Here is a 26,798-nt window from a genome sequence, read left to right as displayed (position 1 = left end):
CGGAGAGGCCCCTCCCCGCTGGGTGGTGCCGGTGCCTCCGCCTCCCCTTCGCGGCCGCGCCGCTCAGCCCAACCAGGGAGGTGAGGCCAGCCTCGGCCGCTCCTGGTAGGCCCAGCTGGGCAGAGGCGGGAAACTGCTGCCAACAGCTCGCTCGATGGCCGACTCGCGGAGACACTGAGCAGCGCCCGTGCCCGCCGGCGCCATGGGCTGCGCTGCCTGGAGGTGAGGCGGCGGCGGCGGAGAACGGGTGGGGGAGGGGGGTCACTCGCGCGGCGGGAACGCGCGTTTCAAACGCCAACCGTCCCTCCGCGGCGGCGGGGGGAGGAAAGGGGGCGCAAGGGAAGCGGGCGCTGGACACCAGGCGCTGCCCCCGGGGGGGCCACGACGACGACGCCAGGGGTAAACGAGGGTGAATGCGGGGTTGGGGGTCCAAAGCGCCCCGGGTGAAGGCAGCGCGCTGGGGTGGAGCGGGAGGAAGCTGACTCTGAACCCGTAGCTCCGCCCAGCTCCTTTAAAGCGTTTTTTAAAACCTAATTTTCAGTGCCTTTTAACTTCTGCGAACTCTTCCTTTGCAGGTCGTAACCGTCACAGGGGGGTGAGTGGAGAAAATGTGACTTCCCAGGAAAATGAAACCGAGTGGTTTGAGAAGCAGCAGCAAAGGACAGTTCCCCTGTAAGTCCTCGCGCTTCCGTTCATCTGGCAATAGGAAAGTTGGTTTGGAACTTCAGCTCGGTTCACAGAGTCATTTATCATCATCATCATCATCATCATTATTGCAGCTCTTTGCCAGTGGCCCAGGTTCCAGTTTGCTCTTGCTTCCTTTCCTTTGAAAATCTTTGAAAATTAAGATAGGCAAGGATTTTCTCAGCCATATCAGGGAGCCTGCCGAGGTTGCTAGTGAATGAATGACTGGATAGCTTTTTTGTAAGTTAGAGCACATGTTTGACTTCACTTATGTTTTGCTTATTTCGTAGGTGTATGTAAAAATTCTGTTCTGGAAACAGTTTGCTGTGGGCTTTGTAAGAATTGTGCCCAAAAGGACTAGGTGGTTTTCACTGAAACCCCATTGCATGTGACTTCTTTTGGTTGTTCAAAAAGTAAACAACCAGATAATGTTTGTAAAGTTGCTCAAATGTAGCTGTGATACAGCTTGTTCTGTGTGAAGATAGCACTTTTGACAGCTGTAGAGCCTAGGATATGAAAACTGGTCCTGAAACACATTTTTTAAAATAAAAACCACAGCCTGATGAGCACTGATTCAAGATTCTTGAACATCTGGAATTAACAAGAGGTTTCCTGTCACAAATGGGGACTACTGTAAATATTAGACTGATGGCTACTTCTGAGTAATAAAACTGATTGCATCTGTGTTTGTAGGATTGTTGCCTCTTGTACGATTGTTGCCCTCACATCTGCCTTCCTCATCTAGTGCTCTCCAGATGTGTTGGAGTACAGTTCACAATGTCCCTGTTGAGTGGGGATGATGGGAGTTGTAGTCGAACACATCTGGAGGGCACCAGGTTGAGGAAGACTGCCCTATATCTTAGCATGTCCTACATTAGCGGTGCACAACCTCTTCAGCTCTGTTAGTTTAGGCATTATGTTCTATGTGTGATGAGGAAGGCAGGGGAGATCTGCTCTTGATGCTGGACTAGATGGACCCTTGGTCTGTTCCGGCATGGCTCTTCTTATGATCTCACCACATGTAGCTCTGTAAATGGGGTGTATAGTTTTAACAAGCCAAAATATATGCTTTTCAGAAATCTGGTTTTGCTTCCATCAACAGGATTTGTCCATAAACAGATAAAGGCCCCATTTGGTGATCAAATTTTCTCTCCCACATTTTTGTTGTTATTGTTGAGATTATAGGTGATATGCAAGGAAGAACAGAAAGAAGCAGGCCTCCCCTGAAAACTGTGAAGAAAGAATCCACGAAGTCAGATAAATTAAAATACAAACCACTTACTGGGAAGGTGTTTTACCTTGATATTCCATCTAACATACTCTCTGAGAAAATAGCAAAAGATCTTAAGGAATTGGGAGGGGTAAGTCATCTTGTATGTTTCTGTTATTTAAAAAATGGAGAATAATACAAATTCTGCAAAAGTAAATCATCCTGTTAACAAAATACTTTTTGGAAGGAGCCTCCAAAATCAGGCTATATGCATAAAAGCTTCCCAAGTAGCTGGGGAAGGTGGTGGCAAAAACCCACAGCTAATTATTGAGCCAACTTTTAAACACAAGAAGACAAAGGACAAAGGAGAAGGCAAGATAGTGGAGGTGGAGCCCAGTAATTTGTGGGTAGGAAAACTGGGAAGGTGTAACACCCATGTTCTCCGATGTCTATACACTAATGCAGAGTGAGGGATACTAACAAGATAAATTTGAAATCCTAATACGGGATGGTAAGTGTGATCTGATATCACTGTGGCTCATGATTAGAATAGAGCAGTTAAAGAGTTTACCTTGTCCAAAAGGAATAGACCCAATGGAAAGGAAGTGAGAATAACATTATACATTAAAGAATGAACACACCTGTACAGAAATTCATATTTCCAAGAATGGAAGGCCTGATAAAAGCATTTGGGTAAATCTTTGCTGAAGGTTACCCAGTGAGCTTGATAACTGAACAGGGCTATGAATCCCTACAGCTTTTAAAATTATATTATTTTAACCTCTATTTGTGGCCAACGTGATAGATTGGGTACAGTTTCCTCCTTTGCATAATATCACAGATAATACAGAGAGAACTTGCAATGACTCATTTCTCCTTTGTCTCTGATTCCCTATATTATGTAAAGCAGCCCTGAGTCCCGCACATCTAACCTAACGTTATGTCCAGTGCACCATACTGACCACAAAGATAGGTTTAAGTAACTGTTGTTGTTTTATTGTTATTATGTTTCTTTTACACCTTTTTTCAGAAAAAGGCTTAAGGTACATTAAAATGTTTTCTCTAGGTGCTCATAGCGCTTCATGTATATTATCTCAGTAATCTTTACATCAAGCCTTACAGTCGGGTAGTAGTAGTATCACTATGTTACCAATGAGCAGCCAGTGATTTTTCTAAGACTACCGATACAACTGAAATATTTTCTGCAGCCATTGGTATATTTTATGTTGGACCTAAAGGTGCCCTTCTGTGAATGCAGGGACTTTTGATCCAGCAGAAGCTGCGATGAACAGAAGTGGAGACGTGGTCTCTACTGACGCTCCCATCCCACACTGTTCTGGAGGGCCCCCTGACTCTCCAGAATAGTTTGGGAGGCTCCAGAGGGAAAGTGGAATTGGTGAAAATAATCTCTTCTCTCCTCCCCGCCCCTCCGCACTCCATATGTGGAAGCCTCCACTGGATCACAGGCTGTTCTGTGTACAGAAGAACGCCTTTGGATCCAACCCACTGTGTTTGTATTATTGTGATTTTATTAATATCTTTTATTTTATTCCATTCAGAATAATCTATAGATGCAATTACTGTTTTTAAAGAAACACTTAGGGCACAATCCTATGGCCGCTAGTCAGCAGCTAGATGGCCATAGGATAGGTCGGTTCCCTGATAACCGCCCTTCGCCCTCTCCCGCGCTGCCTCGTAGGCAACACAGAACGGCCCTGTGCTCAGAAGAGGAGTCAAGAGCAGCAAAAACGGAGCATTCCTGGGGGCATGCTGGGGCAGGGAACTCGGAAATGCTGGTACGACGCATCCAACATGTTGTCCGGCCGCCGCTTCCCCTGCTCCGACTTCCTGCGGCTGGACAGCCGAAATTGGCTGTCTAGCCACAAATGCAAGGTGGCTGAAGCCCAGAGGGGGCAATGCCCTCTGTGCTTCTGCTGCCCTGCATTGGATAGGTGGTTGCCTCTGAGTTCAGAGGCGGCCGCCTATCCCGGTAGGTTTGGTCCTTTAATCTCTAAAAATATTGTGACTGTCTGTATGATCAAGCAGCTGCCTAGCAGTTGCTCTGAAATTCTACCATGTGGAAGCTAGTCAATAAAGGCCAGCCTCTTGTATAGCTGCTCACTACATGGAATCTGAGATTTTTACTATGCCATCCAAACCTTTTCCTTTCTCCTTGGCCTACTCTGCCCCGCCCCACCATTTACAAGCATGCAGTGAAGACAGGAAATTTTGTGAAGCAAACAGCAACACTTAAGCAGTTCTTCATGTAGCACAACTTCTATTTAAATGGATTTCAAGTAGCTATCTCTGCTTGATCATATTAATTAGCAAACTGGTCCCTTCAGGTGAGATGAACCTACTGTAATCAGGCTCCACCCTCTTGCATGTGTCATTTCATATGCAACTAGAGCCATGTGGACTGCACTCTTGGGGGAGCAGCTGCTTGACCAGTGTGAAGTTGGGCATTGCCATGCATTCTTACAGTTATTGTGTGTTAAAGTGGTGTGATTATCTCCAGTTCTGAAATAATACTTTTTCCTTTTACATTTAGAGAGTTGAAGGATTTCTGAGCAAAGATATTAGCTATCTGATCTCTAATAAAAAGGAAGCAAAATTTGCTCAGACTCTTGGACAAGCATCTCCAGTTCCAAGCCCAGAATCTATATATAATGGAGGAAACAGTTCACCTCATCCAAGCAGCAGAAGAGATAAGCATGATGGAAGTTCATTTAAGATGGTGGACATAGTAAGTTCCATTCCTGCCTCCTCCCCCATCACTCACTCCAGCCCTGCAGATAATTTTTTTAACAGTGTTACAAGTCAAGTAAAGCTGACTCTTCACAATTTCATATCTATTCTTTCAAAGCTAGCCAAAACTTCAGATGTTGTAGTTAATGCTGCCTCAAGCAAAGAGTGACTTTGATGAAAATACCCTAGGTGAGGATACGGTCCCATCATCCTGTCCTTATCTATGTTAACTCAGGGTATAGTCCTTGAGTAACACAGTTGTGGGGTCTATTGCTTTATTTTTTCAGTGTGGTTAAAAAAGAATGTTTGAGAAAACTTATCCAAAATACTTGCATTGGTAGTAAAAAAAAATTTGTACAATTTTTGCAAACAATTTATTGCTCAAAATAACTTACATAAATACATATATTAAATTAGCAGTAGTGTATCTAGCTTTGAGCTGAAGGGATTCATAAACCATTCCCCTCATTTTACAAAGAAATTTAATATTTATATTATAAGAATGTTAAATATTAAAAGCATCACCTAGGTTTTGATGTGTGGACCAAAAGTCCACAGATCCAAAGCACATGTGAGCCAGCTGTTTGTTTCTTCCGTGGAATCTTGTGTGTGAGCTGGCATTAAGAATATTTGGTGATATTTATTCTCACAGCTCTGGATTTTGCTTTTCCTACAGATGCAATTTCCTGAGTATGTTTCAGACATGTTATAAAACTGACAGCCCAATGCTAATCATGTTTAGTCAGAAGTAAGTCCCAGTGACTTGTTCCAAATAAGTAATCATGGATTTCCTGGACTAGATGACCTCTGAGTTACCTTCCAGTTCTGTAATTCTAAGCCTAGATTACATTGCAAAGCTTTTTTCTTATAAAATTATCCCTTAAAACATTTCATTATTAAGGGTAGTAGTGACTTACACATATGTTCTGTTTTTCTTAAACATAGGTGCGCATGAGTAGAGGAAAATCCTTGGTTGAAAAAGCAATAAAAGAACAGGTATGTATCACTTAATAGCAGAACTCTCTTTGTTTACTTTAGGCTACTCAGCTGTCTTAGTGAAATACATGCTTGTGTTGCTTGCCACCAGATTCATGTGTTAATCTGGGGTGTGGTTTTCTTGTTACTTAAGAAAGTCATGCTAAACCACCAAACCATTTCTCTAACATGGTACACGAGTGTAATGAGTGAGAATCTGATTTAGCCCTAGTTTTCCCTATGCAGTTTGTTCTCATTGATGGGGTGTCAGGTGGGGTGAGAGTACATACAGCACTGTATTCGCACATGTATACCAAAACATTTTAACTGATGGAAGTATTAAATATTTGTTTTTCAGGAATTAATCCCTTCTGGTAGTATACTATCGAATGCCTTGAGTTGGGGAGTGAAAATACTGCACGTCGATGGCAAGTATTTTTAAACTAAAACTGATTTTCATTGGATCACTAGAGAACTTTTTCAGTTCTTTTAGTTTGTTAGATTACGTCCAATAATTTTAATTACCTTTTCTCCTGAAATAGATATTAAGAATTATATTGACCAAAAGAAAAACCATCTCTCTCTGATAAAGAAATCAAGTGCAGAAATCAAAGATGTGGTAAGTAGACTTCCTTATTTCAGAGAAAAATACCAGAAAGTGAATGAAGGTGAAATTGTTAAAAATGACTTCTTGAATGTTTAACTCTTATCATGTGTGATATCATAAGACCTTGAGAAAAATACTTCATGTGCTAGTGTGTTCCTGCATCATTTAGAGAAATTATTGGCCTCAGCTAAATAGTGTAATGGCTTGATCATTTGCACATAATAGCAAAAAGACTTAGGCTGCATTTACACGTAGTTTTAAGGCAGGAATCCTGGCTTAATAAACTCGGATGTGAATGAGCAGCATGCTAGTGCATGCAGCCCATTCATGCCTCCTTTGCTTGTATGTCTAAGCCAAACATTCTGGTTTAATAAACCACAATGTGCACACAGCCCATTTGCTCCTTCCTTCACAAGAACAGGTAAACAAACCAAGAAGGGGTAATCTTGTATAATGTCTGAACCCAGTATTTTAATTAAGTGCGCCCAAACAAGCCAAGATTTTTAAACTAACTGAAAGCCCTGGTTTAAAGCTGGCTTACCATCCCAGGTTTCAACATCATGGAAATCTGTCCTTTCCTTGTTTGTTTACCTGTTCTTGGGAAGTGAGAAGGAAATGTGTGAATATTTCTGTGTGCACATTGTGGTTTATAAAGCCTTAGCTTCAACACACTTACTAGGAAATAAGCCCCATAGGATAGAGTGGGATTTACTTCCCTAAATAAAGACATAGAATTGTACTGTTAGGGGTTCATCTGCTGATTCCAGTATGACCTTAGCTCATGGGAGCAGGAGGAGATGGCACATTATCCTGAAAGAAAGAAACACATTGGGCTTTATGGTGGTGCAAAAGGAGAAAAACCTAGTTGCCCCTTTGAAGAAAGGAGTATGGAGATGTCTGTTACCTAAAGGAGCATCTTTTCCTCCCATGCTAATCTCTTTGTCCGTGGTAAACAAATGGAAATTTAATTCCCTAAGGGTGCAATCTTTAGACAGAAAAAGTCCTACAATTCCCAGCATGCCCCAGCCAGCATGGCTAGTTAGATTAATGCTGGGAGTGGTAGGACTTTTTTCGGTCTAACATGCATAGGATTACACCTGGCGGGCACAATCACATTGGGATAGGTGGTCACCTCCGAACTCAGAGGCGACCACCTATCCATTGCAGGGCAGGAGGAGCATGGATAGGATTGTCCCCTCTGCGCTTCAGCTGCCCTGCATTCGCTGCTAGACAGCCAATTTCGGCTGTCTAGCCATGGGAAGGAGGAGCGAGGGGGGTGGACTCCAGCCGGCGCATAGGAAGTGTCGGAACGGCACTTCCACCCTCCCCCGCATGTCCCCAGGAATGCCCCGTTTTCGCTGCTCTGTGCTCCTCTTTCAAGCGTGGGGCCATTCCGCACTGCCTGCGAGGCAGCGTGGGAGGGGGTGGAGGTCAGTTCTCAGGGAACCGACCTATCCTATGGCCGTCTAGCCACTGACTAGCAGCCATAGGATCATGCCCTAAATCTTTTGACTTGTATTACTTAACAAAACTAAAAACATATACCATGTTAGTTTAACATGTTATATGAATGTTTCAGATCTTTTTTTCTAATACCCAAGGCATTTGAACTATAATATTTGATTAGGAAAAAAATCAATAAAGTACATTTAGGGCATAAACCTATACATGTTTAGATAGAAAAATGTCCTACAACTCACAGCATCCCCCTGCCAGCGTGGCTGGCTGGGGGAATGCTGGGAGTTGTAGGATTTTTTCTGTCTAAACATGGATAGCATTGCACTCTTTATGTGGTTTAAATGTTTTATATTCAGAAGAATTCAAGGCCTTATTTTGAAATTATTTTTATTGGGATATTAATAAATATTTTGAGATGTCAGTTCAATAGCATGCATTCATCTTACATTGTTTAGATTTTTTTTAAAAAAACCTAATAATCTGGAAAAGACCCTGATGCTGGGAAAGACTGAGGGCAAAAGGAGAAGGGGACGACAGAGGATGAGATGGCTAGATAGCATCACTGATGCAATGAATATGGACTTGAGGATGCTCCGGGAGAGAGTGCAGGACAGGAAGGCCTCGCGTGCCATGGTCCATGGGGTCACGAAGAGTCGGACACGACTGAACGACTGAAGAACAAGAAATTTAGCACACCAAAGCAGCTGAACATTGCATAAATAGATATTCTGCTGCTGTGTCTATTACACTTTTAGAATGTTCAGTAACTAGAGTACTCTTGATGATATACAGGTAAATTTAAAAAACAAAACAAAACAGTAAACGATTAAAAACAACCTTAATCCATGTTCTGAATGTGCCCATTTTAAATATGGTAACAATACATAACGTAAACAAATAAAATGTAGTTACCTGAAACTACAATTTGACAGCCTTGCAAATAAGATGGGAACTGTACTACCCATTTTTAGTGGATCACACCTCACAGCTGCTGTTCAATCAGCAAATCTGTTATCCTGCACCTATATTCAACTGTTAAAAATCTGAAACAATTTTAATGTTCAGTGAGTAAAATATTCACAACAATGTTTCTCTTAAATAGGAGAAAGAGTCAACTGATCAGAAAACAAAAAGTAAGTATTCAAGACATGACTCATAGTGTTTTCTGTTTTGCTAAATACAAAAGAAAAATACTGGTGGATTATTTTAGGCAAAATAAAAAAAAATACCAAAAAAACAGATGTCCCATAATGTATATGGGGAAGCTGCTTATTGCTTATTTTTGTAACGGGCATGTTTGTATAATTTAGTTATTATGAAAAAAAAATTAAAGACCTAAATTCTTTTGAACAGGTAGACTGAAAAATCCTTTTCTGAAGGTAGAGGATAGAAAGTGGTAAGTGCTATTTTCAGATGAATTAATGCCACACTTGTCCTTTGGTTCTTGTCCTTTGCTGATAACATTTGATGCAGTGATGGTATAATCAGTCTGCAGGAAAACCATATAGAGCTATCTTCTCTGGGTTGGATCCAGACTAACTTAAGTCCTATTGATTCTGATGGGTCTACTCTAAGTTTCAATCCTACCCTATGTTAGAAGCACTGAATATATATTTGAGTTTGATTAACACTGAAATCTCTATACTAGAAAGAAGATAGAACCGAGAACAGGGAGGGGAAATGAAACTGCATAGTAGGGGTGTGCACTGGATTTGGCCCAAACTGAATCAGGCTCCTTTGAAACATTTCTGGTGCTTCCTGAGTCAAAGCAAGCTTCCTTCTGCAACAACTAGAACTGAACCTAGACCCTCACGAGGTTTTGTTGCAAATTCGGTCTTCTTTGGAGATGCAAGCATTCTGCTTCCTCTCCAAATAGGGTATTTTGGTTTCATTTCTCTAAAAGCTGATGATGGGGATGGGGGGTTGAGTGACTGACAGGTCTACCTTCTAATTGTAGGGCACATTTTACCAGGGGCTTTGAGGGAGCGACTACTTGTGAGTTTCATAAAAAAGTCTGTGCCTCCCAGCTTCCTCTTTGATAGTTGCTTTCAACATGTAGCTTAGGTGTGCTGTAAGCAGATTGTTGTTTTTCTAGTGGCTTCTTCCTGATTCTGGTACCTCCTTTGTCCTTTCTCCTTCCCAAATTCTCTGCAGTTCTTCTGCACTGCACTCTTGGTTTCTGTCATGATCTTACCTGCTTGTTGCTGCTATTTCTTTCTAATCTTTCCCTAGCTGTGTGTGTCTCTCTTAAGACTTAAAAGTTAGATTATTCCCCCCACCCCTTTCTACTAGTAGGGGGGGAAAGAAACCATTTTTTAATTCAAGTCCTGTTTGTTCCTTGTCCTTCAGTTTCTTTTTCTTTAGTGTATACGTGTGTTACAGTGCAATCCTATGTGTGCCTGCTCAGAAGTAAGCCCCATTATGTCCATTGGGGTTATTCCCAGGAATGTGTGCATAGTATTGCAGCCGTTGTTGTTAGTAATAATTTTAGTTAGTATTATATCATTATTTTATCATTACGTGTAGTTTTTCCATCTATTTTTAGTTAGAATTGGAAAAACTATTGAATTTCTCCTTCCTATTTTTTCTAATTTTTATTTCTTGCATGCATGCTATTTGTATTTGTCAGTTGGTTTGTGACTGACTGTGTCCAGTGTCCACCGCCTTTGTCTTGTGTAGAATACATCTTATTAGCTATTTGAATCCTTCCTTACCACTTCCTACATTTGATTTTTTTAAAAAAATTCTCAAGTTTATCTTTTTTTCCCTCATGTGTATGTTTCATGTCTTTTCGTATTTTACAAGTACATTGTCAGTGTTCTGTCTTGTGTGTGGTGTGGGTGGGTTGTGTTGTGTCCTGTGTGTCTATGTGCATCTTTAATACACACACATTGCTGTGTGATCTCATAACTTGTATTCTACTGTGCACCCAAGCATTGTTTCTAATAAGGTTACTTTACTTAACTCGTCCAAGTAACAATTATGAAACCAACCCATGGTGCATGATGGCAGCAGCAATATTACTACAGTGAGAGAGGAGGTAGAGGGACTGGTTTTTGGAACTGTTCTTGTCATCGGTTCATCCCTGCCCAAGATGAAATGTCCTTCCTTTGCAGCAGGCAACAATAGCTGCTTGGACTTGAAGCATACTTCCCAAAAGCTTTATCCCAGCTCTGATAGTTCCAGGAGTGGGAACCAGTCCATCCAAATTTAAAAGCAGTCTCTTTCTGTAGAGGAGACAGCAAGCAACAGCAGGACTTCCCCCCTCCCCCCCGCACTTGGTGGAAGAGGCAGGAGATGAGATTTTATTAGATGTTGACATTCCTGTGGAGCTCTCAGATACAGTGGAGACACTCACCAAGGTGGGAGAAGCTGATACTTTATTTGCCTACACCTCTGTAAACATTAGCTGCTGTGCAGAAGGCAGCATCATCCGTAGTTCTTCTGCAGTGGACACTGTCAAGGAGAAGGTAGAGGCGCAATTTCCACTGCCAGCACATGCCCCCACTAATCCCATGTTGTTGGAGGAGACCCAGAGTTTATGCAGTGGAACTTCTGGGTCGCCTTCCAAGAAACATAGTGCCATGTGGGATCATGTTGAGATTGCTGCAGATCCCAGCTATGCCACATGCCTGTATCACAGAAGGGATGTGAGCAGGGGGAAGCTGCTCCCTGAGCTCTGGGGTCTATTGTGTGACAGACAGGTAGCAACTCACCCAGCTGCCAGGATTATGCTCAAATAGGGATGTGTGAGAATTCCATTTTGGGGTGAAATTTTGATGGATTTTGCCCCATTTTCTGCCACTTGCATCGACTAAATCTGTAGCAAGATGATAGAATATGCAGATTCCATTTTTTTAATGGTGTCAATTTGCACGAATTTGATCTTTTGGGATCTTGACATGTTCACAAAAGGGGAGGTAATTTTTTTTTATTGGCGATCTTGTGCAAGTGTGCATGATTGCAAGTCCGCCTGTCTGCTATGTAACCCCGCAGAGACATATTCCCCTCTTGTAAATATCCTTGTCAATTCTATCCTCTCCACACACTACTTCCTTTAGCCCAGCATAGCCATATTCCCTACTTATCAAAGCATTTGTCCATTTCATCCTCCACTTCAGGGCTTCCTGAACTTGACAACAAATTGACAAGTTTCCTGCGTGAGATTGCTAATTAAAAATATATTACAAAAATTATGACTCCATTTGCACAAATTTCAAGATCCCCCTACACCCCCCAAAGGATCTAATTTGCACAAATTACCATTTGCAGAAATTGGGGGGCTCAGACAAAAAATATGCAAAATATTTCTGGAACCAGGGAGAAAAGATCCACTGAAGTCTATCGCCACTTACCAGAATAGAAACACTGCAGAATCCCCTTGGGCTTAAACAGAATGGAATTCCCAGCATGACATATCCCTACTCTCAAATCATTGTTGTGCATTCCATGGTAGAATCAGTGGAGGACTACAGCTGCAAGGATGTTTTCCATGGAAGGCAACATTGTAACTCCCCACTGCAACGACTGGATGCTGAGTTGGTGGAGCAGTCGGTCGTCCTGGAAGCCAGCCTTCTCCTGGGCTCCCCCATCTTGACCACTTCTGAGTGAGCAAGCATTGTCCTCATTCTCCTGCTTGCTGCTCTTCCACCTTCCCCCTCAGTCTTGTTCATTTTTAAAATTTTACTTTACTCTGAAATCTGCATTTTTCCAGCATAGTAATTCAACTTGTACTGGATTTGTTTTCCGTTTGCTTCTCATTCACTGCTGTAACTAAATGCTGGACCTTGGGATACCCTTTGCTTTTCATGTATGGTGGCTCTGTGCCCACCTGGCAAGGGTGTTGTTTATACTCAGAAGCCTGATTGCTTTCTCTCTCGCTCTCACTCTCTGTCTCTGCCAGTGCCCACTTAGTGCCAGGGCAAAGTAGCAGGGCCTGGTGAGAGACACCCTGGAAGTGTTGATTCATCGGCTTAAGGTTTACTTGCATTTGGCACTACCACCTGCCTCCGTGCTCTGCCAGCCTCCATCCCCAGCTGCCTCTGCTTGCCTGCCTCTTGCTGCCCACCTAGCTACTCTCTTGATGCAGCCGCTATCCAGAACTCCTAACTCACCTTCCACTAGCAAGGGTGTTGTGGCTTACTTAAAGATACCTGCCTGCCCACTGCTTCTCCAGAATCCAAACAACCTCTCCCCGTACCCGCCCCCCCCCCCCGCATCATATTCATCTGAGACTTAGCAGGCTTGATTCCCTCAGAAAGGGCAACTATCTGCAAATTTCCTCTAACTCTGCCAAGAAATAAAAAAAATCATCAGTAGTCCCCTTAAAAGAATCATATTATAAAGGGGTTTAGCACAAAATCCTTATACCTATTTTTGTACAATTTGCCAGTTATAATCCCCTACTATGCCTGCAATTTAGTCCAATTCTGACAAAGAGAGAAAAAGTTACAGCCACAGTTTGATTTTCCATGATACTCCGTGGAAGGCACGAAGCTTCAGATTTCCACATCTCAGCTTGGGTTTGGTACCAGAGTCAAAATGAATGGCCTCTGAATTGGGTGAAGCCAAATCGGGCTATTTTCCAAAGTCCTGAATTGGAGTCTGAGTCTAATTTGGGGTTGGTGCTCATTTCTCGTACGTGTTTCCATGTATAATGGTATTCTTGGAAGGTAGTATTGGGCATACAATTAATTAGTGGAATTTCTTCCTGCTTCCTCCGCTCTGATTCACCGTCCCGTTTCATTTCTGCCTTCCCACGCTATTGGCAGTGTACAGGGTTAATTCATCCCAGCTGAATGAGTAGCAGCTGTATTTGTAAGCAATTGATCTCGCTCCCCCATGCCCCAATAATGTCCTCTCAAAAACAGATTCATTTTTCTTCCTTTCCCTTTAACTGAAATATCAGTCTGCCCCTCAGAGTTAGGATTGATCATTGCAGTTTTTGTAAGTACTGCAAAGGGGAGAGGGGGAAGAACCAGAGATGGCACAATCCTATGTATGTTAACTCAGAAGTAAACCTCATTATGTTTATTGAGATTTACTCCCAAGTAAGTGTTCATAGTTTTGTAGCTAGAGACAACATTGTAAGGTGATCAGCAAGCCAAGTACGCAGGCTGCAAACTGTCAGGGTGGACACTGAGCCCATAGAATCCCAGAGTAGTTCTGATGCTGAGGAAGAGCAGTCGCTCCTGGGAGAGGAGCGCGCTCCTCTTTCCCAGGACCAACAGCTGGCGGAGATTCCTCCCACCCACATTCCTAGTTTAGAAAGCAGTCCAGGGAGTGACCCAGCACAGATAGCAGACTGGGTGGATGCGCAGCGCAGACGCAGAGAGCGGCGCCAAATGGAGGGCGCGGAAAGGAGGCGTAGCGCCCGGTTCACGCTCAAAGAACGGTTGCGCCCAGAGGATCCAAGGGAAAAGGGGAGGGATTCTCCCTAGTCCTTATATTTAGGGGTCTGCCAGTAATTGCCTTTCAAACGGGGACCAACTGTTCCAACTTAGGGCATAGGGATGCTGCTGCTCAGATCTAGTTGCTACCTGTAGAGTTGTTAAGTTGTAAAAGAAGAATAAAGCTTTGAAAAGAATCCCTCTGTCTGTGTTTGGACTTGGTTACTGGATTAGACTGAGAGAGCCCTCCAAGGAGCCCTTGACAGCTTGGTCCCTGTTTTTAGCTGTCAAGGGCTCCTTGGAGGGCTCTCTCAGTCTAATCCAGTAGCCAAGTCCAAACACAGACAAAGGGATTCTTTTCAAAGCTTTATTCTTCTTTTACAACTTAACAACTCTACAAGGTAGCAGCTACATCTGAGCAGCAGCATCCCTATGCCCTAAGTTGGAACAGTTGGTCCCTGTTTGAAAGGCAATTACTGGCAGACCCCTGAATATAAGGACTAGGGAGAATCCCTCCCCTTTTCCCTTGGATCCTCTGGGCGCAACCGTTCTTTGAGCACGAACCGGGCGCTATGCCTCCTTTCCGTGCCCTCCATTTGGCGCCGCTCTCTGCGTCTGCGCTGCGCATCCACCCAGTCTGCTATCTGTGCTGGGTCACTCCCTGGACTGCTTTCTAAACTAGGAATGTGGGTGGGAGGAATCTCCGCCAGCTGTTGGTCCTGGGAAAGAGGAGCGCGCTCCTGTCCCAGGAGCGACTGCTCTTCCTCAGCATCAGAACTACTCTGGGATTCTATAGGCTCAGTGTCCACCCTGACACAAACTGTCATTCTGTGGCCCTACATGCCCCCTGCCCTCTCTTGCAGCCAGGCAGTTTTAATTGCATGCAAATTACTCATAAGTAAGCATGCATAGTGTTGGGTTGCAGGACAGCAATACTATGCATACTTATTTTGAGTAAGTTACATTGAATGAAGTGTGGATGGCTGTTAAGTAGTACACATATGTAGACAAAACCAGGCTGCAAGGCAGCAACCATCATTCTTTATGTTACTGCACATTGAATTTCCCAGGGACACTTTTCTTTGCTTCTGTGGATGGCTATGGGAAGTGAGCATGGCAGATGTGGGGAAAGGAGAGCTGGCAATGATATGGAGGACCTCTCTCAAAATTGTGGGCCAAATTCTCCAGACAGAACTCTTCCTTAATTAACAGTGTCATCTTATGCATGTCTATTCAGAAGCAAGCTCCATTGAGTTCAATGGGACTTACTCCCAGGTCAAAGGATTGCAGCCTAAGCTAACCTCAAACTCTGAAGCAGGGGGTAGCTGGCTTGATGCTAGTTTATGCAACAGTTTCTGATTTGTTGCTTTTCCTTCACAATACAAGTGGCAGTGTTAAACATGCTTTTTAAAAAGCAGGTTTAACATAACATGCAGTTTGGTCCTCAGGCGCGCCCTGCAGTGTTACACATTATTCACAGCCCATTGATCTATCCACACCTTCCAGTCTGGCAAAGCAAGTTTGGGATCAAGGGTCATATTCTGATCACAATGTAATGATGGTATTCTTCTATTCCTCCTCCTCCTCCTCCTCCTCCTCTAGTCAATATAGTATGTTTAAATACCTAGCCACTAACTAGCCTGCAGCCAAAATATTGACTGTCTTGCTGCTGAGTTTAATAAATGGCTTTATTGCAGTGTAAGGGATTATTTTGGAATTTTATGATTTGTTCATGGACAGACTGCTTGGCAGTTAGCGCTTGTAATAAGTATATTTTGTGACTGGCTTTGCCTGCACACGCCGTCATTTTATGACTGGCTCTGCCTGCCCCTCCACCATTTTCTGATTGGTCGGTCTCTGTGATTTTCAATGCTCTCAAGTGGGCCCTGTGGGTAGAAAGTCTTTGAGAAAGTCTCATAATACTAGAACCTGAGGTCATCCCATGAAAGTGATTGGTGGGAGATTCAGGACAAATAAAAGGAAGTATATCTTCACACAACACATAGTTAAACTATGAAATTCGCTACCACAAGATGTAGTGATGGCCACCAATTTGGACGTCTTTAAAAGGGGGTTAGACAAATTCCTGGAAGAGAAGGCTATCAATGGGTGCAAGTCCTGATGGCTATGTGCTACCTCCAGTACCAGCGGCAGTGAGTCTGTGTACACCAGTTGCTGAGGGACGTGGGCAGGAGGCCGCTGTTGCACTCATGTCCTGCTTGTGGGTTTCCACTGGGCAGCTGGTTGACCACTGTGTGAACAGAATGTTGGACTAGATGGACCCTTGGTCTGATCCAGCATGGCCCTTCTTATGTTCTTAACCCCTGCTCTAAAGGGGAATATAGTTTGTATAGAAAAAGAATAAAAGGGGTGTCATGGTATTCACTGCAGATAACATATTATATTGCAATTAAGAGCTATATAAGTAGGTTACTTATTCCATAGGTGTATGCTCAGTGGTACTGAGATGGCTATTGTCTTTTCTCACATAGTCACTACAGACCATTTTACTTGCAACTATCCAGCTTTCCTGTTATCAACTATTCTAATCCACGACCTTGCAGTCCATTTGATGTAGAAAAGAAGAATGCTAATGGCCAGAAGCAAGTTCAGAATAAACAAAGGTAATTGAAGGTGTGTGTGGGGGCAGGGGGAGCAATGGGACATGGCAAAATTCGGTAAGGGGGTACACAGGATGGAAGCAAGCCTGGATTTTTATAACTAAATTAAAGCCAGTATAAGGCTCATTTTATATTTTCTTAATCTACACACACACACACACACACACACACACACACTTCTCCTTGCCAGTGAGCTGTCTGTGAGCTTCCATCACCATTAACTGAGTTACTTAGATTTAATAATGTGTTAAGTTCTCAGGGTACATGTCAGAAGTTAGAATCCAGACAAAATTAGTAGTATCTATGAGGATGCCTTTGGATTACAACATGGAGCAAAAAAGTGAAGACACTTATGCATGAGTCACTTGTGCCTTTTTTCCCCCCTTTATATGTTGTAATATTCAGAATTACTTTGAGGAAACTAAAAATTCAGTCTTGTTTTGGAAACAAGAGAAACCTTATTCAGGGGATGGGGGAGACATGTGCATAGAGAGGAGGCTAGGTTGAATGAGGAAGCAAGAGGTTGGCAGACTTTGTGACAGTGAGCCCATAGAGAACATAGTGGTCGAAGGAATGGTGCAGAGTATGCAGTGGGATGAAAAGTGAAAACCTGTGAGAAGAATTGGTAGAGGTGGTTGAACAAGTTGGAGTTGAAGGAGAGGAGGGAAATTCAGAAAGGAGATGTGTGCTGTTAGCAAGGGGAGTGGGCAGGAATGGAAATTTCAGAGGTTGTGATTCTGTGAACCAGGAATACCATATGTGTGATGAATAGGAGAGGAGCTGAATTTCATGCACTGTTTTAATTTCACCATATGAAAAATACTGCACCAACTTTCTTCTGCCCTTCATACAACCTTTCTCCTTGCATATGCCTCACAGAATTATTTGTTTTTGAGATATTTGTCTTCCATACTTACTTGATTTTTAATATTTAGGGGGGAGGAATTCAATGCAGAAAAACTGTTTATACTCTAGCTTCATATATGCGATAGTCATTATTCATATTATGAACTCTGGAACATTGCATTCAGCTCCTGTACACATTTTGCTTGTTCCCAATACGTGAAGCCCATGTTGATTGCCTTGTTATAGTTCCGAGAGAAAGCAGCTATTATAGACATTGAGGAAAAGGGAAATTCTTAGGCTTTGTGGGATCATCTAATTATAGGTATGGAGAAAGTGACTCAAACTCATAATTTGAGATCTCCACAAAAAATACAGCTCCTATGCTTTATGCTCTTAACAACTTGTGGTTATATTCTGTGGAACATAACATGCCTGGCTAGTGGTGCCCTGGTGTTTTCATGCTTTTATTATCTTTTGTGTAATTTTAATCATACTCTTGTACACCACCCTGGTATCTGCAAGGTTGAAGGACAATTTTAAAATGTTTTAATGATAAAATTAGTACCACATTCCATGAGATGTTCTTTCACAATAATATGCACTATTCAGTCCTACAGCAGTGGGATAAATCCAACAGGAAAGTGTTAATTATAACTTAAATGCAAGAGAGTGCAGTTTCTGCAGTGCTGGACATTTGGGGCTGATCCATGCATTCATTGTTGTGGTTGTAAAGTTTTCATCAGTTTACCACTTTTATTTTATATGGGAGTGTAAAGTTGCTGTCCTGTCGAAATCCAAAGTTTCCACATTCTAAAATGTGTTCTTTTAACCTGCTAACTATGGAGATATTTAGGTATGGGTTATTGCACACAAATGGCCCCCCACATAAAAATGGGATGGAAAGATTAATTCTGAATGTAAGTTAACTGTGGGTTGTTTAACCCACAATTATCCTATAGTGTCTGGGTTCAGATGTCCTGCAGCAACCCCCAGTTGACTCAGTCATGGGTTGACTATTCAAAATGGCTGTGGAATGCACCTGGCACACACCACAACAAATCATGGGTTATTTAACTCAAGATTTGCCACTGTTACATGTCAACCAGGTTATTATCTTATTGGCCCAACAGTAGGCTTCCCAGATGATGAATTTCCTTAAGATAGCTGTATTGTCTAGTTCAGCTTGCCTCATTGATGATCAGGATTATGTGTGGAGTGCCCACCTTAGCACTTGACATTCATTTCACTGGCGTTGAAACGCTGTGTGATCCTGAGTAAGCGTGGCAAGCTGTACTAGAGAGTTCAGCTTCAGAGAGAAAAGCTTGCACATAGGATACCTTTAGATGCAGGGAAAATTTGCCCCATAGTCACTGAGATACCTGCCTGATAGATAAAAACGTCTAATGAGACTTTAACTGTCTAATGACACCAGCAAGTCCTGCATTTCTCACATACAGGCTGAAGCCTATGCTGGCAACAGACAGGTGGTGCTAGAAATTGATTTTGCATGTTTTGGATCTTTTTTTCTGTTTAGAAATTGGAATTTCGTTACTATTTTTTTAGACTAGGAATACTGCTAGTCATTGCAACTCAAAATGGTAGGGCATTGTGTCTTAATGCATCACTGCTGTTAGAAAGTTATACTTTTAGCTGCAATAATGAACAGAATAGAACAATGATTTTAGAAACTATCCTATGAATGTTTAGACAGAAAGATGTCATAACTCTGAGCATGTCCCAGCCAATGTGGCTGGGGCATGCTGGGAGTTGTAGGACTTTTTCTATCTAAACATGCATTGGGCTGCACCCTTAATCACTTGAATAATTGCTTGTATTGCTATGTGCTTAGTAGTGAAATCTTTCGGCAATCTAAAAATGTTCAGTATTCTTTTTTGTGTGTACTACAGTTGTCCTGTATACCTACATACCATCAATCTTTATTATTTGGTGATTTGGGCAACACATCAAACATGGTTTGCTGGCTAGTTCTTGTAATTTTGAGCAGGCAGAAATTTCTATGGCTTTAGATTTGCAGTGCTACCCCAAACATGATATATGCCTATTAGGCAGGGATAGGATTCCTTCTTCACTTTTGTATTAACAATTATTGGACAGAGAATTCAAATAAGCATTTTATTGATCAAACTTCATACTTTCCCCATATTGTAAGATTTGTACCAGAAAATGTAAATGTACATAATTCTTATTAAACTGATACCTGTTTTGAAAATGCATATAACATTGTAGTATCATAATGGGATTGGACTTCACAACTAGCCACTAGAATGAAATGATTGGCTACCAAATCTGGGCAGAAATTGTGGATCCCTGTGCTGGGCCCTTGATGAATTTATAAGTAAGATAGATGTCTTATCTCTTGTGAATAGAAATCCAGCAAATACCGACAAAGAAAAGGGCCCGGTTCAGGTTCCCGTGAAACATAAGAAGAGAAAAGGCTATTGTGAATGTTGTCTGAAGAAGTATGATGATCTTCAAGCTGTAAGTATATTTTACCCAAATATCTGGCTTATTTTTGTGTGGTGGTTATACTTAAATTCTAATGTGCCCCTCAAACCTCTGGAAGACATCTTTCTTTTATATCACCCTTTTCTTTAAAAGCATGACTGGGGAAGGTAATGGCAAACCACCCCGCTATAGTCTGCCATGAAAACGCCAGCGCAAGCGGAGTCCCTCCAGGGGTCAGTAATGACCCAGTGCTTGCACAGGAGGAACCTTTCCTACCTTTTCTTTAAAAGAGTAATCCTTCAAAACTTGTATTTGATCCATTAATAGAAATAATTTAAACAGATACTGTAAAGTTCGTTGTAATGAGGTCAGTTATCCCATTTTTGGTGAAACTTTAAATTCATTCAGATTCTACAATGAGATGTAGCTGGTGCTTGGGAAGTGATAATAAGCTATCTAGCATTGAGAATCCTGTTGTTAAAGTAGTGTTAAGAAATGTGTACTTTTCAAAGATTAATTTAGTAAATGTAGCAATAATATTAACTAATAAGTATAGGAGCTACATTAGGGACATGCATGTATATCTATATTACACTTTCAAAAAAAAGTTTTGAACCCAGGGACTGGTGCCAACTTTTTTCCCCCTCAGACATGTTATGTTAGGAAAAATAAAAGACTATAGCCAGCACAGGAAAAAACAACAACATGGTACAACAGTGAAACTGAGCAGCTTATATAGGGTCACAACTGACATACCAGTCTAAGCTGGTAAGAGTATTTCTGGCCATAGTTGCCACCTAAACTTCCCCAGTTAGCATCAAGTCCAGGAGCACACCCAAACTGCACACTTAGTCCTTCAGGGGAATGCAACGCCATCTAGGACCAGATGTAATCCTCTATCCAGATTAGTTGGTTTCCCTACCTGCAGTACTTTTGTCTTGTCTGGAATAAGTCACAGCTTGTTTGCCCTCATCCATCCCAAAACCACCTCCAGAGACTGGTTCAGGAGTTCAACAGCCTCCCTTAGATCATTAGATGGAAACAAAAGGTAGAGTTGTCATCCACATATTGGTTACACTTCAACCCAAATGTCCAAATGTATTCCCCCAGCAGTTTCATGTAGATGTTGAAACCAAATCTATAAGCAGCTTGGGCTTCCAATGCCCTGTAGGAGGAATGGAAGGATGGGTAACAGAATTGCATGTGTTACAATGTTTCACCAAAATCTCTATTCTTATGGGTCATGCTAGTTTCTGTACAGTAAAAGATCTGCAGGCTGGAATTGGTTGTTTCCATAGTCAGGTTGGCACCATCTATCAGTACAGATATGTACACTTACAGTAAATACAGATATGTACAAATTGTGTATAAAATGTATGTGTAACATTAAAGGGTAGAATCTGTTTCTCACAACTTGAAACCAATCTTGGTAAGGTCACCAGGTGTCATATAAGGATCAGATATAAACTGTATTTTTTGTAGTACTAAAAGTTTTCTTGTCCAAGAAAAATATTACGTGCATTTTAATTGTATATGAATCATTTCTGTATGAATGTTATCAATATACTGTTTTCTCTTTCTAACTTAAGCATGTTGAAAGTGAACAACATCAGAATTTTGCACAGAGTTCTCAATATCAAGTTGTGGATGAAATCATTTCCAAGTTTCCTTGTGACTTTTTAGAGTTAAGAGAGAATACACCAAAAATTAAAAGGTAAAATAGCATTATAACTTCCTGAAGATAAATAATGATGATTGCTCTTAGAGAACTTGATTAAAGATGTAGGTTCTTTTGCATACCCTGATTTTTTAATGATTGTTCAACTTTGTAGGTTCCTTCACTGTAGAAATTCACAAATGTATCTTTCTGAGCCTTCTTAGAAAAGTAGTAGTGGACTTGACCTGTTCGACAGATCCAAATTTGATGAGATCAATTAATGAGACTTTCATATTCACTTCAGCTAGCTAGTTTGCTGTCTTTAGGTGCTTGGCTTCTGCCTGCCATGGGAAGGCAAGCATCATAATCCACCTAAGCACCTGGTTTCTTTGGGCTCCCATGTCCAAAAGAAATGGATGTGTGGAATACATCCTTCATTTTGGCTTCAGGCTGTGATGCACAGTGAAACCTCCCACTACTATTGTCTTTAGCTCAAGGAACCCAGGAGGAAGTGGAAGTACAGATGCCATGCCTGACTGCACTTGTGGCTATTTGTTTTCTTTCTGGTTTAAAGGCTCAGTAAGCAAAACGGAGGCAGAGCTATACTTAACAGCCTAACAGTACTTAGTCCTGGCTTTCTTTTGAGTCAAGAATGCAGCCAACTAAGTACTGCCTCGGTTAAGCACAGGATGGCATGTGGCTGATTATGTGTGCAGCTCAGCTTCTCCCTGTGTGTGTGTATGTGCACATGCATGCATCAAATAACTTGCCACTGATGTTCACTAAGCATAATGGCTACTTGCCTCAAGCAACAAGTTAGTGGCAAATTGCAACTCTGAAGTAATCTGTTTATGGCTGGCCCATATTACTTTGATTTATTATCTCTTACTTTTATGTCATCTTTGAAAATTCCTTTTATTGTTTTTACTTGTATAATTTCCTTAATTTTAGGCGAAAATGTAGTGTTGGACAGTTTGCTCCTCTCATTGGAACAAAAACAGAAGAACTGAAAGAAAGGCTGAAAAGGCAAGATATTCCACTGAGGTGGTATTCCAGGAAAAGTATTACAATGCAGACACTGAAAGAAGGTCCTCAGAACATAGAAGTTCATCCAAAATCTGCACACAAAAATTCTACCTCTGAACCTTCATGTTCTGCTTATTCCTATCATACCATCTGTTCTTCAGAAGCATCAAGAAAAGTGAGTGGCAATACCGAAAGTGGTAAAATGCCAAAAGCTTCAAATTTAACAGAGATTTCTTTATCAACAAATTTGGTACAACTACCTCCCCAGAAAGAAAGTAAAGTGTATATGAAAAACTTGCCTGAAATTTATGACCATTATGAGCCTCTATCAAGACAGAATTTACAAGGGTTGTCAACAAATTTAAATTCACTGCATAATCTGATTCAAGGCTCTGAATTTAGTGAAAGGAGCAACGCATCGAAGCCAAAACGAAAATTGAACAGTGCAGTTCTTTTGCCAGCAAAATGTTTGAAAAAGGTAGACACTCATTCAGCAGTTGACCTTAGCATGGGGAGCAATTTTCCAAGAGAACTTTCAGTCCTTCTAGAGACAGAAAAGCCACCACATAGTCCTCCTGAAAACAAAGAGCCGAGTGAGTTGACAGACATTAGTATACAAAGCTCACCTTCTATAAAACTCAGCAGAAAAGTCATACATTCCATAGAAAGGAATAAAAAAGGAAATCAGAAACAAAATATAGAGTTATGCTTACAGCAAACTGATGAGGCTCCTGTTCCAGAAGAAACAAACAATGTACAAAACCCATCAACACAAGCACTATGGCAGTTATTTCAGACCAGTGATGCACATTCTGATTTTGGGGGGTTTTCAAGTATACAAGAGAACAAAGATTCAAGTTTAATGAAAGACACTTGGGAGGACCAGCATACAGCTGGTCTGTTGTCTTTGTTTTCTACTTCTGCCTCCTCATCACCATTTATTGGATTTTAATGCTGCTTTATTTAAAACAATGAGTTTTGAATAAACGTGCCAACTGAAAGATTATATTTGTGAAAATTTTTGTTTTTATAATAAACTATATAGTGATGATTCTTGTATTAAACCCTTATGTTCATGCTATTCCAAGTGTGTGTATGTATATAAAAAGGCTTGGGGTGAGTGGGTGGGATATGTAATATATGTTTGCCTATCTAAAGGAATTCTACATCTCAATGAAGTGGTACATTGTCTTTATTAATTAAAATTGGAATTTTTTCTCATACTGTGGTAACTCACAGTACAATCCCATGCATGTTTACTCGTACACAAATCCTACTGAGATTAATGGGGTTTATTTCCAGGTAAGTGGGTATAGGATTCCAGCCTCATCCTATTTTTGGCATATTGAGGGAACTAGGGTGAAAATGTAGTATTGCGATACATAGGGGAGGGTTGCAAAGGTGCATAAGGTTGCTATAATGATACAGTATTTAATATTTAAGGACACAGAGGAGAAAGCTTTAAGTTTTCCTTTCCTTTCAGTGAGATCTTCTGCTTCTGGAGTCATTGTGGCTAGATTATTGGCTGTATGCTGTTCATTACTGCATTGACTTCGTAGATGAAAGGGCCCTGGTAGTATCCTGAGGATATCTGGCTTCTCTTAAGATTCTGCTCTCACTTACACAGATAAAATACTGCAAACACCCTGCCATGCTTCAATGCACCTGGTTCTACAGCAGTCTCCACATTAATGGAGTATTCTTTTGTAGTTGCCATACAGCAGAGATGTGTTACCTCCAGCCCACGGACCTGATTCGGCTCATGGAGCCTCCTTGGGTTCCTGCAGGGGGCAAGGCCGGAGGAATCCCCACTGTTATCTCCAGTCTACCAACTGGGGAAGGGAGCAGTGCATGTGGGAATCGCAACAATTATGTCTGAACTCAGACCTGCCCTGCAAGGCAGCCTAGAAATGCAAATAAAAAAATAAAATAAAAATAACAGGGGTGTGGGGATTTGGCCAACACTGGGATGAACAGCCACTCTTCCCTGAGTGGTTTTGTGCAGACCGCATTACCCCCATGGGGATACCTCACAAAGCCAGGAACTCAGCCAGTGCTGCAGGGAGAGCAGCCTCCCAGCACTGGCCAAGTCCTTTCGCATAGCATGTGCTGTCCCCATGGGGACGATGCATATTGAGCGAAGCAAGGGACTCGGCAGAGCTGGCCGGAGCAGAGTCCTTTACTCTGTGCCTCTCTCAGCAAGGAGGAAGGCAAAATGGGTGGGGTAATGATGTCACTGCCTACAGAGGGCCTGGTAGGCAATTCAACCCTCCAACCAATTCTAGTTCTGCACCCCTGCCATACAGGGAAGAGCAATTTAGGCTGCAGTCCTAAAACTGATTAAAGGCCTGTATTGGTTTTGGGATCCTGAGTTACTTGGGCCCCGATCAAACCAGATTCGTGGGTGCCAAAGTGAGACAAAGTCACAAATGGATCAGTTTAACAATTTATTGAGTATATGCAGATGATAAAGAATATGCAAAGAAAGCTCACGTCCCTTCAGCTGACGAAGCAGACCTTCGCCTCAGCTGATTGTACCCTGGGGTCCCCACGCTGTACGAGACGTTTCCCCTAGGACCCGCAAGCGTTTTCCAGGTTGGTAGTGTGCTTATTCCCCCTTGAAGTGAGACCAAAGAGCAAAACCAGACTGCTGGATTTTATAGGTGTCTCTCCTTAGCTACACAGCCTGTCATGAGAAACACACTCCCTTCCCAGGAGAAGAGGGGCTTCTCTTTTGCTTCTCACGGGAGAGAAGAACAACATCTCAAAGGATGAGATCACTTCATATAGGCCAAACAGCTGGGGCTGTACTTGCTTGGTACCAATTATGTCGTGTGAGAAGCCCACTAAAAGTTGCCCGTTATATTATGCTATGCAGGTCCCTGTACATTACAAAACAGCATATAGGACACCCTCAGTTCACACCTGACTCCTCGCCACTTCTTCCAGTATTAAACTCACTGACCCCTGTGATTTCCCCAAATGCGGGAAACTCGACTGCATAATTTGTGGTCCATAGCTGAGGGGCCATAGGAAACAGCATAAGCACTTTTCCAGTGGTGGAGAGAAGGGCTGATGGGAAGGCACTTACAACCCAGAGGACAGCACCCCCAGTATCCAGGTATCCACAGGATCCAAAGCCCCCTTGTTCCCTCACCGCACCCAAAGCAAGGGCCCTGAACTTCACCAGCGCTGGAGATGGTGTATTGAATTCCCTTACACTAGAGTCGATGGGAGGAAAGAAGAAAAATGATGCATGAGAAATGAATGAATAAGCCACCCCTCTCATCTCCTGCCCTGGCTGCAGTGAGCCAGCAGGATTTTGGATGTGGCAGTCACTCCACCATACTATATCCAGCCCCAACCCCTCACAGCATTGCTCTTGTCATAAAAAAAATTTCAGAGCAAAGGATGAATGATAATGGGAATGCCGGGCAGTCTTACAAGACACAGCAATGGCCCATGTGTTTAAAGCAGGGATGGCGAACATGTGGCCCTCCAGATGTTGCCGGACTGCAACTCCCATCCCTCACCATGGGCTATGCTGGCTAGTGCTGATGAGAGTTACAGTCCACCAACATCGAGAGGCCTACGTCCTATCTTTAAAAGTAGCCGATGATGGGGAAAGCTGAACAGCAGAGGGTACTAATAGGACATTCCATTCCTAGGCTCTGAAAGTTTCTTGGAAATGGATGCTCAGAACACCCATTCTGAGAACTGACATTACACACATGTGCTCTAATATTGTTGAAGCATTATACATTTAACTAGGCCAATGGTTTTAGTACTGCAAGGCACATCCCTCAGAAAATGATGGGGGGAAGAGAGCCTCAGATAACTAAATTTAAACAAATCAGTGCAGTATTCTGTTGGAGGAGAGGTACATTTTAAAGGAATTATTTTTAAATTCTTAAAAATTGGAGAAAGGGTAGAAAGCTGGTAAAGATGGAGAAAATGGGAGGTGTGGAGGGAAAGAAGCCGAGTTGTAGAATGGATAGAAGCGAGTGTGAGGAGGCAAATACATGTAATTTAGATGCTGTGTTAAAAGAGGCCTGGATGTTATCTTTCTCAGAAGCAGACACGTTTATTTATCTCCCACGCTTACTCCAAG

General features: G+C 42.2%; 1 protein-coding gene across 2 annotated transcripts; it reads left to right on the top strand.

The window, feature by feature from the left end:
- Positions 1-20: 20 nt before the first annotated feature.
- On the top strand, positions 21-24,595 carry DBF4 (DBF4-CDC7 kinase regulatory subunit). Of its 2 annotated transcripts, none has more exons than XM_084858954.1 (13): positions 21-222; positions 576-672; positions 1,870-2,045; positions 4,446-4,640; positions 5,588-5,638; positions 5,976-6,045; positions 6,160-6,236; positions 8,785-8,815; positions 9,036-9,078; positions 16,564-16,695; positions 19,926-20,037; positions 21,594-21,718; positions 22,613-24,595. In XM_084858954.1, exons 2-13 carry the CDS (start codon positions 627-629, stop codon positions 23,637-23,639), a joined length of 2,085 nt encoding a protein of 694 aa, XP_084715080.1. In that variant the 5' UTR covers positions 21-222; positions 576-626; the 3' UTR covers positions 23,640-24,595. The 2 variants fall into 2 exon arrangements, with proteins under 2 accessions (XP_084715080.1, XP_084715081.1); XM_084858955.1 differs by lacking the exon at positions 21-222 and adding an exon at positions 250-399.
- The last annotated feature ends 2,203 nt before the right edge of the window (positions 24,596-26,798 follow it).

This window comes from Heloderma suspectum, chromosome 5 (genome assembly GCF_057233095.1).
Source record: "Heloderma suspectum isolate Gila_16-S chromosome 5, 16-S_ref, whole genome shotgun sequence".
NCBI classification, from domain to species: Eukaryota; Metazoa; Chordata; class Lepidosauria; order Squamata; family Helodermatidae; genus Heloderma; species Heloderma suspectum.
This window is presented reverse-complemented; position numbering and strand designations above follow the sequence as displayed.